General features: G+C 37.9%; 1 protein-coding gene across 5 annotated transcripts in view; it reads right to left on the bottom strand.

The window, feature by feature from the left end:
- The window catches only part of SMG7 (SMG7 nonsense mediated mRNA decay factor), a 56,073-nt gene that overhangs the window by 27,650 nt on the left and 12,601 nt on the right, over nucleotides 1-15,822 (bottom strand). For 4 of the 5 annotated variants that reach the window (XM_070396868.1, XM_070396871.1, XM_070396870.1 and 1 more), the window contains exons 1-3: nucleotides 13,773-13,891; nucleotides 2,786-2,817; nucleotides 15-132 (exon numbers count right to left, since the gene is read on the bottom strand). In XM_070396868.1, coding sequence (XP_070252969.1) covers nucleotides 15-132; nucleotides 2,786-2,817; nucleotides 13,773-13,876 — 254 coding nt within the window. In that variant the 5' untranslated portion in view covers nucleotides 13,877-13,891. Of the gene's footprint in view, nucleotides 1-14; nucleotides 133-2,785; nucleotides 2,818-13,772; nucleotides 13,892-15,822 lie in introns of those variants that run through there. The other variant, XM_070396869.1, reaches the window with a different exon arrangement.

The following is a 15,822-nucleotide window of genomic DNA, read 5'->3' as shown; positions in this document are numbered from 1 at the left end:
ATGATAATACTTACAGATCCTGTTCTACTTTCTTGTCTAAAGCGTATTCCAAATCAGTAACTAGCATTTTTTGGTACAGGTCCTGCAGAGCCTGCCTGGATGTCCAGACCTCAGCTGGACCCAGCTTAGAATCTGAATAACAAAACAAAAACAGAACAGTAGACAGGTAAATAGACAGTTAAGACCATTGTACCACACCAATGATTCCTTCCCTTCCCCATTCCCCAAAGTAAAAACCTGCTGTAAGTACAAGTATATACCATAGATTGCTGAAGTTTTATACTACTGCATTTCAAATGACTTTCCCTTTTTGACTGACTAAATCTGTATGCTTCTGTATTTGTCTTTTAGCTTTAAAATAATACCATGAAATAAAAAAGGCTAAAAAAAAAAAAAAAAAAGAATGGTGGTATGCCCTTTGTTTTGGGCTTGGATGTCTATGTATTCATATCACAGGAAACCATATCCCTCACACTAGCCACCCTCTTTGAAATGATGGACTGCCAAGTTGGTCTGTTTACTCTCACAACTATACCTCTCTTTGCCCAAAGCAGCTTTTTAAAAACATTTTTTAATCATTCTCACAATTGTCCTTATGAAATCTTCATATCAGCTCATAATCCAACAGCTGTTTGGGCATTCTGCTGTTACTCCTACTATATACATGTCAATCCAATAAAACCAGGATAGTGAGCATTATTTTAACGATTGGTAGGATGCTTGCCAAGACACTTTTGTGAACAATCCATACTTGCTATTTAATGTAAATGAGGACAGACAGTGATTAAACTGCTCAAGAGCCCAAATGAGACATTGCAAAATGAATACACAAAGTCAGGCTATTACTATACAAAATTTCAAATTGAGGCCATATTGTCTGCCAGAGTCCTAAAAGGCACATTAGCCTTTCCGATAAGTAGGCTTATGAGTGCAATAATTGACAGTGAGCTGCCTCAGTAGAACTTAATAATGGACTTTTCAATATATATTTCCAACTGCCTGTTAGGCTGTCTGGTTGAATTTAATATTTTGCTGCTGTGCAATGGCATAATCTTCACTCTTGTTTTTAGGTCTGCTATTAGCTTCTATAGCCACCATAATCCTATTCTATAAGAAGAATCTTCTGGATATTTGAGTTAATCCTCACAAGAGTTTGTTGGCTACTAAAAAAAAAAAATTAGGGTCTGATATCAGCTTCTTGATCTTATTAAGTGTTTAATGGTTAAATCAATAATATTTATACATTTTTTCAGTCTGCTTCAATTTGTCAATGGCAGGGAAATGATTGGAAAGGATAATTAAATCTCATTTATCAAAGAGACTACTATTTAAATGAATAGACTTAATATCTTACTGGGCAGGCATTCTTACTAAGGGTGTTTAATACTTAAGATTGTACTTATAATGCTATCATAAGAGCATAACACAGTAGCTCAGAGTTGAAACTGATATCCACAGTATGGGAAATGATGACAATTATGTTAACAATAGGAAGAACTGAAGTACTATACTAAGTAAACCTATAACAAATGTTTGGAACTTTTTTCTTCTTTTTCCCTTGAACAAGATGACAATGAGATTTCTTAGAGAACATTAACCTATAATTCTACAAATTGAGAACAAGACATCGAAACAGTCCATTTCCTTTTCATTATAAATTTTGGCAGATATGCTCATTATCACAATAGTTTAACTCTTCTTTGTGGGTTTCATTGCAGAACTAAATTCCTCAAAATTAGAACAAGGTCCATTATCACATATTTCTCTTACATTTTTGGATGGCGTATGCTATTATGGAGAGCATACTTATCACTAGAGTATTCCCCTATTTCTTCATTTGGGGGTTAGAGTCATCTGCTCTGTTCAGTGACTAAGTCCAGTTATTTTTTTCAAAAACACCTTGGCTATTATCCAAAATAAAAAAGAAAAGTGGTGAGACAGTTCACTCAACTTCAAACATGTCAGCAGTTTTCCTGCAAATATTTTTCTGAAGGTTTACCTATTATTCCAATTTGAGGAATTATAAATAGGAAGGTAAGAACCTAATACCAAAGGATATTAGTGTTTATATGGTACTAGAGGCCCGGTGCATGAATTCGTGCACCAGTGGGGTCCCTCGGCCTGGCCTGCGGGAACGGGTTGAAACCAGCTCTCCAACTACCCCTGAGGGGTCCCGGATTGGGAGAGGGTGCAGGCCAGGCCAAGGGACCCCACCAATGCACGACTGGGGCCAGGGAGGGGTGCAGGAGGTTGGCCAGTGGAGGCGAGAGGGAGGACTGTGGGAAGGCTCTGGGGCGTGTCCAGCCCCCGATCTACTGGACCCCAGCAGCAAGTTAACCTACTTGTTGGAGCATCTTTCCCCTGGTGGTCAGTGCATGTCATAGCGACCGGTTGACTGTCTGCCCCCAGTGGTCAGTGCACATCATAGAGCAGTTGAGTGGCCTTAGCATATCATTAGCATATTACACTTTGATTGGTTGAATGGATGATTGGACACTTAGCATATTAGGCTTTTTTTATATAGGATGTGAATTTTTTTCTGTATGTCTGAAATCATTGATAAATAGTTCATAAAAATTAAATGATTCTATGAAGTAAATTAGGCAATACTCAATCCTTTGTAGTACAGCTAATATAAAATTCTTGACTGGTCATCATCTAAGTAAGAATTCAAAATATAAAACAATAAATATTTAAAGCAAATAAGTGCTATAAGTCATAAAGATCCCTTTGCTTAATTTAATGGTATAAAGTAAGTTCTAGAAAACAAAGGAGCAGCCACTACCTGTCATGTCAGCCTTCAGGACTTCTGCCTGCCTAAAAAGGAAAAAGAGAAGAGCAGTTAGAAACAAAGCAGGTGTACCCAGAGAAATTAACACTACGAGTTCTCAGTTAAGTGAGCTCATCTACTGCAATAAGGATGTAAGCAGCTCTATTTGTGGCACTGCAAACAGTCCCTCTGCTTTCTCATCCAGAGTAGCACTAGGTCTTGGCATATTGATGCCATTACTTAAAAGTTTACAGGTCATCATAAACTCTTTTATTGAGTCCACTTTCTTGCTGTTTGGATATAAATCGGATAGATTTAAGATAACATTAAATGACAGTCATAAATAAAAATTTGCCCTAAATGCGTGGGGCCATGAAATCTTGTTTTTCAATTCAATAGCCACTGTAACTATTTCAAATATCCATTCCCCTCAGGCTGCTGAGTCCTGTCCCATTCCTTAGCCTCAACTCTTTTCAGCAAAGGGTAGACCTGTACCTCAGGAAAAACAATACCCAGTTACTAAGAACTATATTCACAAAGCCCTCTTCTTCCTTCCTCTTGTTAAAACATTAGATGACTGCACCTCTTGTTTAATACCAGTAATTCCACCTAAGTATGCTCTTTCCAGCCTTTCAAATGGTTACTCCTTCTCTTTCAATTACTTTAAAACTTCCTTCTATTGAATATTTCCTTCTCTTAAGAATTTAAACATGCACGAGTCTCCCAGATTTTAAAACCTTCTGTCCCATATTCTCCTCTAAGCTGCTGTTTCATTTCTCTCTCCCAAATTCTTCAAGAATTTCTGGATTCAAGAATACAAAACTGAACTCATGACCTAGCTCAGTGATGGTGAACCTTTTGAGCTCGGCGGTCAGCATTTTGAAAAACCCTAACTTAACTCTGGTGCCGTGTCACATATAGAAATTTTTTGATATTTGCAACCATAGTAAAACAAAGATTTATATTTTTGATATTTATTTTACATATTTAAATGCCATTTAACAAAGAAAAATCAACCAAAAAAATGAGTTCACGTGTCACCTCTGACACGCGTGTCACAGGTTCGCCATCACTGACCTAGCTCCACCTCATCCCTGGTTCTCTTTTTAGTGTTTTTTACCTGAGTAAATGTACCACAGCTTTCTAGTTGTGAAAGGCAGATAGATACCTGGGAGTCACCCATCACAAAATCCTCCAAATCCCTGGTAATCTATCAACTTCAGAGAATTTTACCTGCTAACTATAACGTGAATCTGCTGGCTTCCCTTTACCTCCTCCTCAGCCACTCAATCAAGTTACAACCATCCCCCTTGCCTGGAGGACTCAAAGGCACCTACCTAAGTGTTTTCTCCATTTCACTCTTGCCGTTTCATTCTGTTCTCCCCACTGCTGTCAGAGGGTTCTTTTATAATGCAAAGCTGATCTTATCAACTACTCATTTAAAATTCATTTAATAATTTCCACTGCTCTCAGGTTAAAAAACAATCATTAAAGTGTCCTACAACCTTCTATGTGCTCTACTTCTACCATGACTCTCTTCTCTCCCTCATCTCTGTGCTTAGTCCTTGGACCTCTGGTTAGTATAGTAGGTGTGCGCTGCTCCCTTCACATTCTCAGGGCATAGCATACCTCCTCACCATTTGTCTGGTTCCATACTAGTACTCACCTTTGGCTTCCTCAGAAAGCCTTACTTGAACTCTACATAGATATTCTTGTTTTATGCTCTCAAAGCACTGGTTATTTTTTCCTTCATAGTACGCATCAGATTTTAAGAATGCTCACCATCACAACCCCTATGCCTACTAGCACAGCTAGCTGCCTAGCACGCAGTGGGCATTCAATAAATATTTTGTAAGTGAAGAAAGGAAAAAAAATAAATCACTTCATACACTCTATTTAAGCAGGTAAGTACATAAACTTAAGAGATTTCCATTTCTAAAAATAAAATATGACATAAAGCTAGAGAATATTCAGAGATTCTAAAAAATTTACTAAAATTATTCATTTACATAATTTATTAGGTATTTAATATCAATTATGAATTTTAGTTTTATCAAAATGTAACATAAACCTTTTTATTTTCTTAGCCTTTAAAAAGATAGGTTTTTTAAAATTACATTTTCAAACAATGGAATCATAATACAGGACTATAGTGTTAACCACATATGAAAACTATCAGTATAAATAGACAATACTAAATAAACAGCTACAGCCGAAACCGGTTTGGCTCAGTGGATGGAGCGTCGGCTTGCGGACTGAAGGGTCCCAGGTTCGATTCCGGTCAAGGGCATGTACCTGGGTTGCGGGCACATCCCCCAGTGGGAGATGTGCAGGAGGCAGCTGATCGATGTTTCTCTCTCATCGATGTTTGTAACTCTCTCTCTCTCTCCCTTCCTCTCTGTAAAAAATCAATAAAAATATATTAAAAAAATAAAAAATAAAAAAAAAATAAACAGCTACACTTAGTCCTAAAATATAACATCACATCAAATTTCATTATCCACACAGCCTAGCTTCACTGTTTGCTTTGGATATTAAACTTTTGCCATAAAACTTTTTTCTCCACAGTGGTTGGCTTATGCCCTAACAAAATACATATCCTATCCCTATGATTGTCACAATAGCCTCCTCTCCTCCCCCTGAAACCCTATAGGAGTACTAATTTATGAACTTTATACTGAAAAGGCTGGTGCTAATTATGAATTAGCACTGAAAAGGATGATGTATTTTACTATGCTTCCATATGTTAGCTAAAAGTTCATACACGTACAAGGTAACTTATACTTAGGATCATGTGCCTAAAGGTTGCTTTTTCATTCCAAACAAGATTTGCCTGTAAAGATGAACAGTATCATTTCAGTATGCTAACAACTTCCAGTCAAACAAAGATTATATTGAACATATATAACAAGAACTATTTACAAATAATCTGCTTTTCTTATAGGCTGTCAGTTAAAGGAGAGCTATAATTCCAAGAGACTCTGATCCAGGCTTCCAGTGAACTTCACACTATATTTTTATATAATGTAATCTGTCCAAGGAGAACTGTAAAAGTAAAAAATTCAAGCACTAACAAAAGTGAGAACATGGTATAAAATGTTAAATCATTCTGAAATCCCAGGAATTCTGATTCCTCAGTTGACAAGAGTAGAGGTGCTCACTCTGTGCAGAGTTCTTTACTAGGTTCTAGAAGAGACACAAGCTAATGACTAAAATAGTCTTGCTAAACTGAAATGATGAAAAAAAAGCTTAATGAAAAATATAGCCACCCTCGGAGATAGCTACTATTAATTCCCAATCTATAAACAAAGAAACTGAAGCTCTGAAATGTAAAACAAATTTGTCCAGCATCACAAAGCAATTAGGCACAATTAAGTGTAACCTAGTTATTTGTGACACCAAAGTCCAAGTTATTTCTATTTCTTTCAAATTAGAATAAAAATTCTATGACATAAAAAGCTGACATAGACTTATCTAGTTTCAGTTTTGTACTGTCAACTAAACACTAACATTTAAGTCAACTAGCTTATATGAAAACTAGAGGCCCAATGCATGAAATCTGTGCAAACGTAAGCCTTCCTTCCCCCAGCTGCCAGCACCAGCTTCCCTCTGGCACCTGGGGACCTGGGCTTTCCTCCAGCTGCCGCCAGCAGGCACCCCAGCCACCCGAGACCAGGGCTTCCCTCACAGCCCCGGCTTCGTCCAGAAGGACGTCTGGTCTAACTAGCATATGATGCTTTTATTATTATAGTTATCTATTCACATTAGGAAATAAATATCTAAGTTTTAATCAGAAGAACTACAAGTAAAACTCATATTCTAGTGCAGTGGTCAGCCTTGGGTGAAATTCCCTCTTTCACCCTGCATCTATTTTTTGTAAATAAATTTACATACTGTCTATGGCTGCTTTCTGCTACAAGGGCAGAATTGAGTAGTGGAGACAAAGACCACACGGCCCACCAAGCCTAAAACATTTATCTGGCCCGTCACAGAAAAAGTTTGCCTCTCCTGCTCTAGGGATTACTTGATTAAAAAAAAAAAAAAAAAAAAAAAGGTGAGAAGTTCCCACACCAAATAGTTTTCCTACAGGAGGAATCATCAATAACAGTTTCCTCAGAGCAAAGAAATCTATTTTTATTAGTTAATATTGTAATCCTGTGGCAAAGAGAACTGTTAAAAAATAGTTTCATGTTGCCAGAACCGGTTTGGCTCAGTGGATAGAGCGTCGGCCTGCGGACTCAAGGGTCCCGGGTTCGATTCCGGTCAAGGGCATGTACCTTGGTTGCGGGCACATCCCCAGTGGGGAGTGTGCAGGAGGCAGCTGATCAATATTTCTCTCTCGTCAATGTTTCTGGCTCTCTATCCCTCTCCCTTCCTCTCTGTAAAAAATCAATAAAATATATTTTAAAAAAATAGTTTCATGTAACCAGAAAATTAGTGTTTATAGGCCATGTCATTCATATTTTTTTATTAAATTAATTTGCGAATTGTTTTTTGTTGTTGTTTTGTTTTTTAAAATATATTTTAATAGATGCCAGAGAAGAAGGCGGGGGGAGGAAGGGAGGGAGGGAGAGAGAAACATCAATGATGAGAATCATTATTTGGCTGCCTCCTACATGCCACTGGGGATCAAGCCCAACCAGGTTAGGTTTATATACTACTAGAGGCCCGGTGCACAATTCATGCACCAGTGGGGTCCCTCTGCCTGGACTGTGGGATCAGGCCGAAACCAGCTCTCTGACATCCCCCGAGGGGTCCCGGATTGTGAGAGGGCACAGCCAGGCCAAGGGATCCCACTGGTGCACAATCAGGGCTGGGGGAGGGACGTGGGAGGTTGGCCAGCCGGGGAGGACCACGGGAGGGCTCCAGGGTATGTCCGGTTCCTCTTGTTCAGTCTCGATTGGCCAGACCCCAGCAACAAGCTAATCTATCAGTCGAAGTGTCTGCCCCCTGGTGGTCAGTGCATGTCATAGCGAGTGGTTGAGCAGCCTTAGCATATTATGCTTTGATTGTTGAACGGACAACCGGGCACTTAGCATATTAGGCTTTAATCATATAGGATTATCCACTTACTCTTCCTTTTTACTGTGTACCAAATATATCCATTTAGGCAGGTGAGAAAAAAGGTTAAACTAAGAATTGTTTATAACACAAGTATTAGTTTTCTTTTTTTACAGTGCATAATATACAAGAAACCAAGTCAACAGATATGTGATCTTATACCAACTTTCATAAAGATTAGCTTATACAAACTTTCATAAAGATTAGCACAAAATTGGTTATTTGATTATATTTTACTTTATAAAGAAAAAAGTACTACACCTCAATTGACCTACTGCTCTTGCTAAAAACCAATACTGTTAAAGACTAATATTACAGTTAATAGCCTATAGCCAAGGCTTAAAGAGGTAAAAGTTTCACCCTGGCTGGTTTGGCTCAATGGGTAGAGCGTTGGCCTGCGGACTGAGGTGTCTGGGTTCAATTCTGGTCAAGGGCACATGCCCGGGTTGCAGGCTTGATCCCCAATAGGGCGTGTACAGGAGGCAGCTGATCAATGATTCTTTCTCCCTCTCCCTTCCTCTTTGAAATCAATAAAAAAAAATATATATATATTTTAAAAAGAGGTAAAAGTTTTAAAATGTTTTCTCTTGGTAGAATTTGTGGCAACTAGAGTTCCTTTATATTCTTACTTTAAGCTGAAGGAATCAATAAAGAAAATGAATAAACCAAGAATCTAAGAGTTAAAATCATCATGCCTTCAATAATTTTAAAAATAGCATTATTAAATAGTTATAAAATACTAGAGGCCTGGTGCATGACATTTGTGCACAGGTAGGGTCCGTAGGCCTGGTGGTCAGTGCACATCATAGCAAGCAATCGAACTCCTGATCTCCTGGTTGAACTCCCGAGGAGACAATTTGCATATTAGGCTTTTATATATATATAGATAAAGCTTTCAAAATACTCAATATATTGTCTCAATTTGTAAACAATATGGGAAATTAAGCATGTATACTAAGAAAAAGACATTAAAAACTAAATAAAATCTGAAACATTCAGTGATAACCAAATATGTTGAGAGTTAACAATGTGAAACAATACTCTTGGAGACGATATGATCATCGAGATCTATAAATACACTTAATGCAATCTAATGCACTAGGTACTGAAATAGCTAACACTATGAATAGCACTACTATCACTAGACACTGTTCTAAGTGCTTTACATAAAGTAATCATTTAATCCACACTGAACTATTATTGCCATCTTTATAGCTCAAGAAATGCAAGGAGATAGAGGTTAAATAACATGTCCAAGGTCATCAAGTTAGAAAGTATGTAATACAGGTATCATTTGAACTCAGTTTGGTTCCAAAGACGAATTCCTAACCATTATATCACAGTACCTTTCTTATACAAGATTATAAGAAAAAAATCTAGAATGTTTGCTAGTAATAGCTCATAGAACTGGAGCTTTCAATAGTTAGCATTTTATAACCATTTTTTAAAATGTCACTAAAGGAAAAACACTAAAATTAATGGTTATCTTCTTTGACAAATACCTTGATTATACAGAGCACTTATATAACAATGCAAGGTAACATAGGATAATAACATATTATTAAGACACATATTAAGATTCTCAGTTTAAAAATAGAAGATAGTTCCAAATCAGGGGTAGATACAATGAAGACTCCTCTACCTGAACTCTCAACCTCCTTTTCTCCTATGAGCAGATCATAGAAATATAAGCCAACATCCTCTAAACTCACAATTGCTAAGGAAAGGTGAATAATCCTCTTTTGTTTGGGAAGGCAAGGCTAGACAATTTTTTTTAATTTAAATAAAAGCCATAGTTTTATTTCAAGTTAATTTATTTACTTAATTCCATACAGTACTAAGGAGTATTTGAGATAATAAGTATTTGTAATTTATCATCATAAGCATAATAACCTAACATAATTACTTGTGCTAAAATAATAGGCCAAACATTATCAAGTATGTTCATACACTCAGGTACACAGCATACATAATCTACAGATCTCTAACAGTGGTTCTCAACCTGTGGGTCGCGACCCCTGAAAATATATCCTGCATATCAGTTATTTACATTACGATTCATAACAGTAGCAAAATTACAGTTATGAAGTAGCAACAAAAATAATTTTATGGTTGGGGGTCACCACAACATGAAGAACTGTATTAAAGAGTAGGGGCATTAGGAGGGTTGAGAACCACTGCGTCTAAGACATCAAATCTCATCGATTAATCAGAAAAAATAAATTGTATTGCTGCCCCAACCAGTTTTGCTCAGTGGATAGAGCATTGGCCTGTGGACTGAAGGGTCCCAGGTTCGATTCTGCTCAAGGGCATGTACCTTGGTTGTGGGCACATTCCCAGTAGGGGGCATGCAGGAGGCAGCTGATCGATGTTTCTCTCTCATCGATGTTTCTAACTCTCTATCCATTTCCCTTCCTCTCTGTAAAAAAGCAATAAAAATATATTTTAAAAAAATAAATTGTATTGCTGATGTACTGTTGAATTTCATAGAAAAGAACATATAGGGAAAATGTTGCTCCTAAAGGAGCTTTTCTCAGTAAAAGGTAATAAAAATACTAACTTGCTTTCTCTCTATGGCACTTTATAGTTTGTCATGAATTTTCTAATCTCCTGACACTCCAATACCCTACAATATTCAATCTATAATCTATATTATTTAAAAATATGTAACTAGTTTAATTAAGGACCTATTCTGGCCTGGAAATCTCACAGGATGAGAAGGAATGACTCTTCCAGGCAGAGGAAGTAGCACAACAATAAAAGGGGGGGGGGGGGGGGGAGCTAGTAAAGCAGGTAGACACAAAGCAGGAGGCTACAGGGGGTGAGCTAGAGAGTCAAGGCAGACAGCAGATTGTGAGGCCTTGCATGACATATTACAGAGTTCAGGTTCTGTCTTTCAACTAATACAGTGGTTCCCAACATGGGGCACATGCCTCACAGAGAGGCAATCTGATTTTTAAGGGGGGGCAATTCAAGAATGAGTTATTAAGAGTAAATTGTTTGTATTTCTATGGTTCTAGGGGCCTCATATACAGTATATAAATATATATTGTGACATATTTATGCATTTAAGTTCTCTGTTATATGTTTTGAAACTTTATTTGCTATCTTTTCATGTCACTTCATATTATTATTTTTAAAAACAATTTCTTTTTATATATATACTAGAGGCCCAGTGCATGGATTCATGCACCAGTTGGGTCCCTTGGCCTGGCCTGGGGGGATCAGGCCAAACCGGCAGTCTAACATCCCCTGAGGGGTTCTGGATTGCAAGTGGGCGCAGGCCAGGCTGATGGACCCCATCGGTGTAGATGCATATAAGATCTTTGGTTAATCTCTTCCTCCCTCCCCTCATCCCTCTGAGATTCATCAGTCTGTTCCATGTTTCCATGCCTGTGCATTGAGCGTCTTCCCCCTGGTGGTCAGTGCGTTCATAGCTAACGGTCGAATGGTCGGACAGTCACTTAGGCTTGCTTGTGTGTGTGTGTGTGTGTGTGTGTGTGTATTTTGTGTTTTTTCCATTGATTTCAGAGAGGAAGAGGGGAGAGAGCTAAAACACCAACGATGAGAGAGAACCATCGATCGGCTGACGCCTGAATGTCCCCCACCGGGATCAAGCCCACAACCCTGGCATGAGCCCTGGACTAGAATTGAACCTGGGACCCTTCAGTCCACAAGCCAATGCTCTATCCACTGAGCCAAACCAGCTACAGCAACAATTTCTTAGTGATTTCTTCCTTAGTTCTTCAACTGTCCTTTTGTTCTTTTATTTTACTCTTTTATGAATGCCATGTTTTGTGTATTTGGAAGCTTGTTTAGACCAAGTTAATGGCCTTTGAGGCTTCCTCCATATGAATAGGAGTTCACTTTTTGAATAATAAGAATTCTACCAGGGGGCGGTGAGGCATCAGGACTTTAGAGATGCTTAGGTGGGGCATAGCCAAAAAAAGGTTGGGAACCACTTAACTAATAGGAAACCAGTACTAGGTTTTAGGCAGGGGCATAGCATTATCAGAATTGCATTTTTAAAAGTTTCCAACAGGATACATGGAAGATAGATTTTCAAAGGGTAAGACTAGAAGGAAGACTACAGATATATGGAAAAACTTCAAAATAATAAGATATCTAGAAGTAAAATCAGCAGAAGAAACAGTCTAAAATCATTCCCAGATTGGACAGCTGGTGGTATGAAAAGGTGGAGCTTTGTTAAGCAGGCACTTAGAGTGTCAAGTACAGGGAAGATGGCAAGACTAGAAGATACAGTGCTGGGGTGATCAGCACATTGATGGTTAAGAAAACCATGAGAGTAAATGTTAATAGCCCAGAAAGGCAAAGGGATGGAGCTAGCTCCCTATCTTCATTGTTAAGGGGCAGATGAAAGAAAGAGCCCATGAAGAAGAAGAAGAAGAAACTGTCAAATACATATATGAGGGCAAGAGAAGAGTGGTGTGTGGAAAATAAGATAAAAAGAAGTCAACAAAATAAAATCAGTGGAAAAGTACTATAAGGACTGGAAAGTGTTGGATTCAGTGAAATACGGGTCAACAATAGCCTTGCCAGAAAAAACATCAAACTGAAGGGGGTTGAGGAACAAATGGGAAGGAGAAGTTTAAGTCAATTCTTCTTTAAAAAATATATTTTACTGATTTTTTACAGAGAGGAAGGGAGACGGATAGAGAGTTAGAAACATCGATGAGAGAGAAACATCGACCAGCTGCCTCCTGCACATCTCCTACTGGGGATGTGCCCGCAACCAACGTACACGCGGCTGACCGGAATCAAACCCGGGACCCGTCAGTCCACAGGCCAACGCTCTATCCACTGAGCCAAACCGGTTTCGGCCAAGTCAATTCTTAAGTTGACTTAAACCAGTACTAAGTTTAAAGAAAGGTTGAAGATATAAGAAAATGAGAACAAAATTGATAGAGCATGGTTCTGGAAAAGATAAAGGACATGAGAATGTCCTTTTTTAAAAAAATATATATATTTTATTGATTTTTTACAGAGAGGAAGGGAGAGGGATAGAGAGTTAGAAACATCGATGAGAGAGAAACATCGATCAGCCGCCTCCTGCACACCCTCAACTTGGGATGTGCTCGCAACCAAGGTACATGCCCTTGACCGGAATCGAACCTGGGACCCTTCAGTCCGCAGGCCGACGCTCCATCCACTGAGCCAAACTGGTCAGGGCGAGAATGTCCTTAATAAGGCTAGAAGCGAGAACAGGCTTTGAAAAAGAGGCAGGATAAATTAGAGGAAGGTAAGGTTAGACAGAAATATGCTAGGAGAATTTGGGAGTAGTGTGGGGTGGAGAAATGTCCTACATGTGTCGCTGTCATGGTATCAACTTCTAGGGGCAACTATCAATTCTCACTTAAAAGCCACATCTCTGAGATCAAGCACCTTCACACATTCTGTCATTATCACTGGTACAAGCTACTGGGACAAGTTACTACTCACCATGTGGTTAGAGAGGGCTTCTCTATCTGCACACTGACTGCATCCATGCTGACAAACAGAACCAAGAGCTGATGCTCCCTACACTCAAATGAACTGCTACACATGTAACCCAAAATGTAGGAAGGATAATCTACAAGACGAAGCACATGTCCTTAAGCTTATAAATATTCAGACATACATAAACACAAAGATTTCTTAAATTTAATTTAGTAAATGTTTTGAAAACTTCCTTGGAGTATAAGATACAAATGCTCATGAGAAAGTAAACATATGCCGAAGTTCTTAATGAAATCACATAAGTAAAAAAAATATGTCTTTAGCACTTCCCACTCCCATCTTGGCTAATACCAAATGCTTCAGAAAGTCTCTAATTCTTCTATTAGTGTTCATAGAAGAGTACTTTAGAATAAGAGTACTTTAAAATACACCCATCTCTAAAAGGAACACAAACATGTAGAAACCCTTGTAATTTTTATCCTACCTAATATTACTTGATTTCAGATGCTCCTCTGATTTCAAGTTTCCGGTCCTCATCTGGGACTTAAATGAAACGTTTCCTATCTGCAAGAACATCCAATTTCTCATAAGGTAGAATGATTTTAAGACATTCTAGATAGAGGAGAGGAGGAAAATATGAGTTAACCCATAATAGAAAACTACATGATCAAAATTAAATTATTTTCTCTTTATTTGAAATGATTTCATGTCAAAGGTAAAGAATATCAAAGCTTTTTTCCTTTTTAAATTTAGTTTCTTAAAAAACACATTTTTAAATTGTTCTGTCTATTTCCAGCATTTTGGTTTTAGATAAAAATGTGATCCTAGATTTTTTTGTTTTAGATTAAAAAAAAAATCTCCCTCTGTGTCTAAAGCAGAGTGATCTCTACAGAACAGATACCAGTTACCCAGCAGGGTTCTTGTAGTACACCAAGGTGAGAGTGCCCTGTGGAACACAGGAGCAGATGGTTGGTCCAAGCAGGACTGCTTACTGAAGGAAAAACATGTAAAGCAATTAAACCATAGGTTTAATTACTTAAAAAAAACAACCCACCACAACAACATGTAAAGCAATTACAGGAGGTATGAATAATGCTTAAATCCTAAGATCAGCTGGTAATGGCAGATTTTTAAATTTTCATTCACTGAACAATGATTTGGTAATTTCTATGAGCTAGATACACTAATAATCAATTATAGAATAAAAGACAAAGTTATTCATACTTTTAAAACAATAAACACTAGTCTTAAGAGAAATTTCAAGCATACAAGAGGTTTATGTGGATTTTATCTCCACACTTCCAAAGCATGTATCCAATTGCCTGTGACTTCAGTTGTACTTTAGTGAAAAAGACTGACAAAAAATAACTTATGACAAAACCCAAGCTCTTTAACAGAGTATGTAAGGTCCCACAACTCCCCACTTTATACTTTATGACCCAATAAAACTAAATTAGTTTTTTAGTTCCTTGCTTATTCATGCATTTTCAATCTGCCCATTTCCCTTCCTGTCAGGTTAACCCCTTCTTATGCTTTAAGATTCAGCAACTTCAGTAAGGGGCCTTGGCTTAGCCAAGCACTCCCAGTACATCTTAATGCCCACTTGTATTACTGTATGTACTATAATGAAGTTACTTGTTTACACATTTCCTCCTCTAGAGACTGTCCCATTCAACCTTGTATATTCAGTGCCTAACAGCACCTGCCAGACTACAAGTTGCTCAAATAAGCTTATATTAATTTGGACTAGACAGCATCTAAAGGCTAAGACCCTAAAAATTCAAGGTTTCTCAAACTGGCAATAGTTTCAAAGGCCTTCCAGAAAAAGTTTAAAAGATTTTTCATCCGATAACTAGGAATACGTCTTTTTTTTTAAAATATGATTTTATTGATTTTAGAGAGGAAGAGAGAAGGAGAGAGATAGAAACATCATCGAGAGGGAAACATCAATATCGGTGGGCTGCCTCCTGCACCCTCTCTCCTGGGGATCTAGCTGGCAACCTAGGCATATGCCCTGACTGGGAATCAAACCTGTGACCTCTTGGTGCATGGGTCAATGCTCAAACACTGAGCCACACTGGCTAGGCAACATACTTCTTTTTAAGTTCAGAAAACCTACCATTTCAAACAGTCAATTAAAGAAGTCCATGATCATTTACTTGGTTCTCTTAGTCAGATTTTGTTTTCTTCACATTGGGATCTACCTAGTATATACAGTATATTATATAATCCTACAGAAATACAAAACTTGAAACCTCAAACAGAACATGGATAAGTCCAACAACCTACATGAGTTAGATTAAGCTATCAACAACTGGAAGACTATTTCTCTTCAACTAAAATTTAACATTAGATGAAGTATGCCAGAATAATGGTTTTCAACCCTACTAGACTCAATACTTTTTTAAAAAGCATTCTTTGCAACCACTTTATCTCCCAAAAATAAATAAGATAATATGATCCAGTTATTTAACACATCCCTTTAGACCAGCGGTCGCCAACCGGTGGTCCGTGAAGTCCAAAAGGTTGGCGAC

Source organism: Myotis yumanensis, unplaced genomic scaffold (assembly GCF_028538775.1).
Source record: "Myotis yumanensis isolate MYYU_CA2020_CCGP unplaced genomic scaffold, mMyoYum1.0.hap1 SCAF_17, whole genome shotgun sequence".
In the NCBI taxonomy this organism is placed as follows: Eukaryota; Metazoa; Chordata; class Mammalia; order Chiroptera; family Vespertilionidae; genus Myotis; species Myotis yumanensis.
Note: the sequence above shows the minus strand (reverse complement) of the source record. Positions and strands in the feature narration are given on the sequence as shown.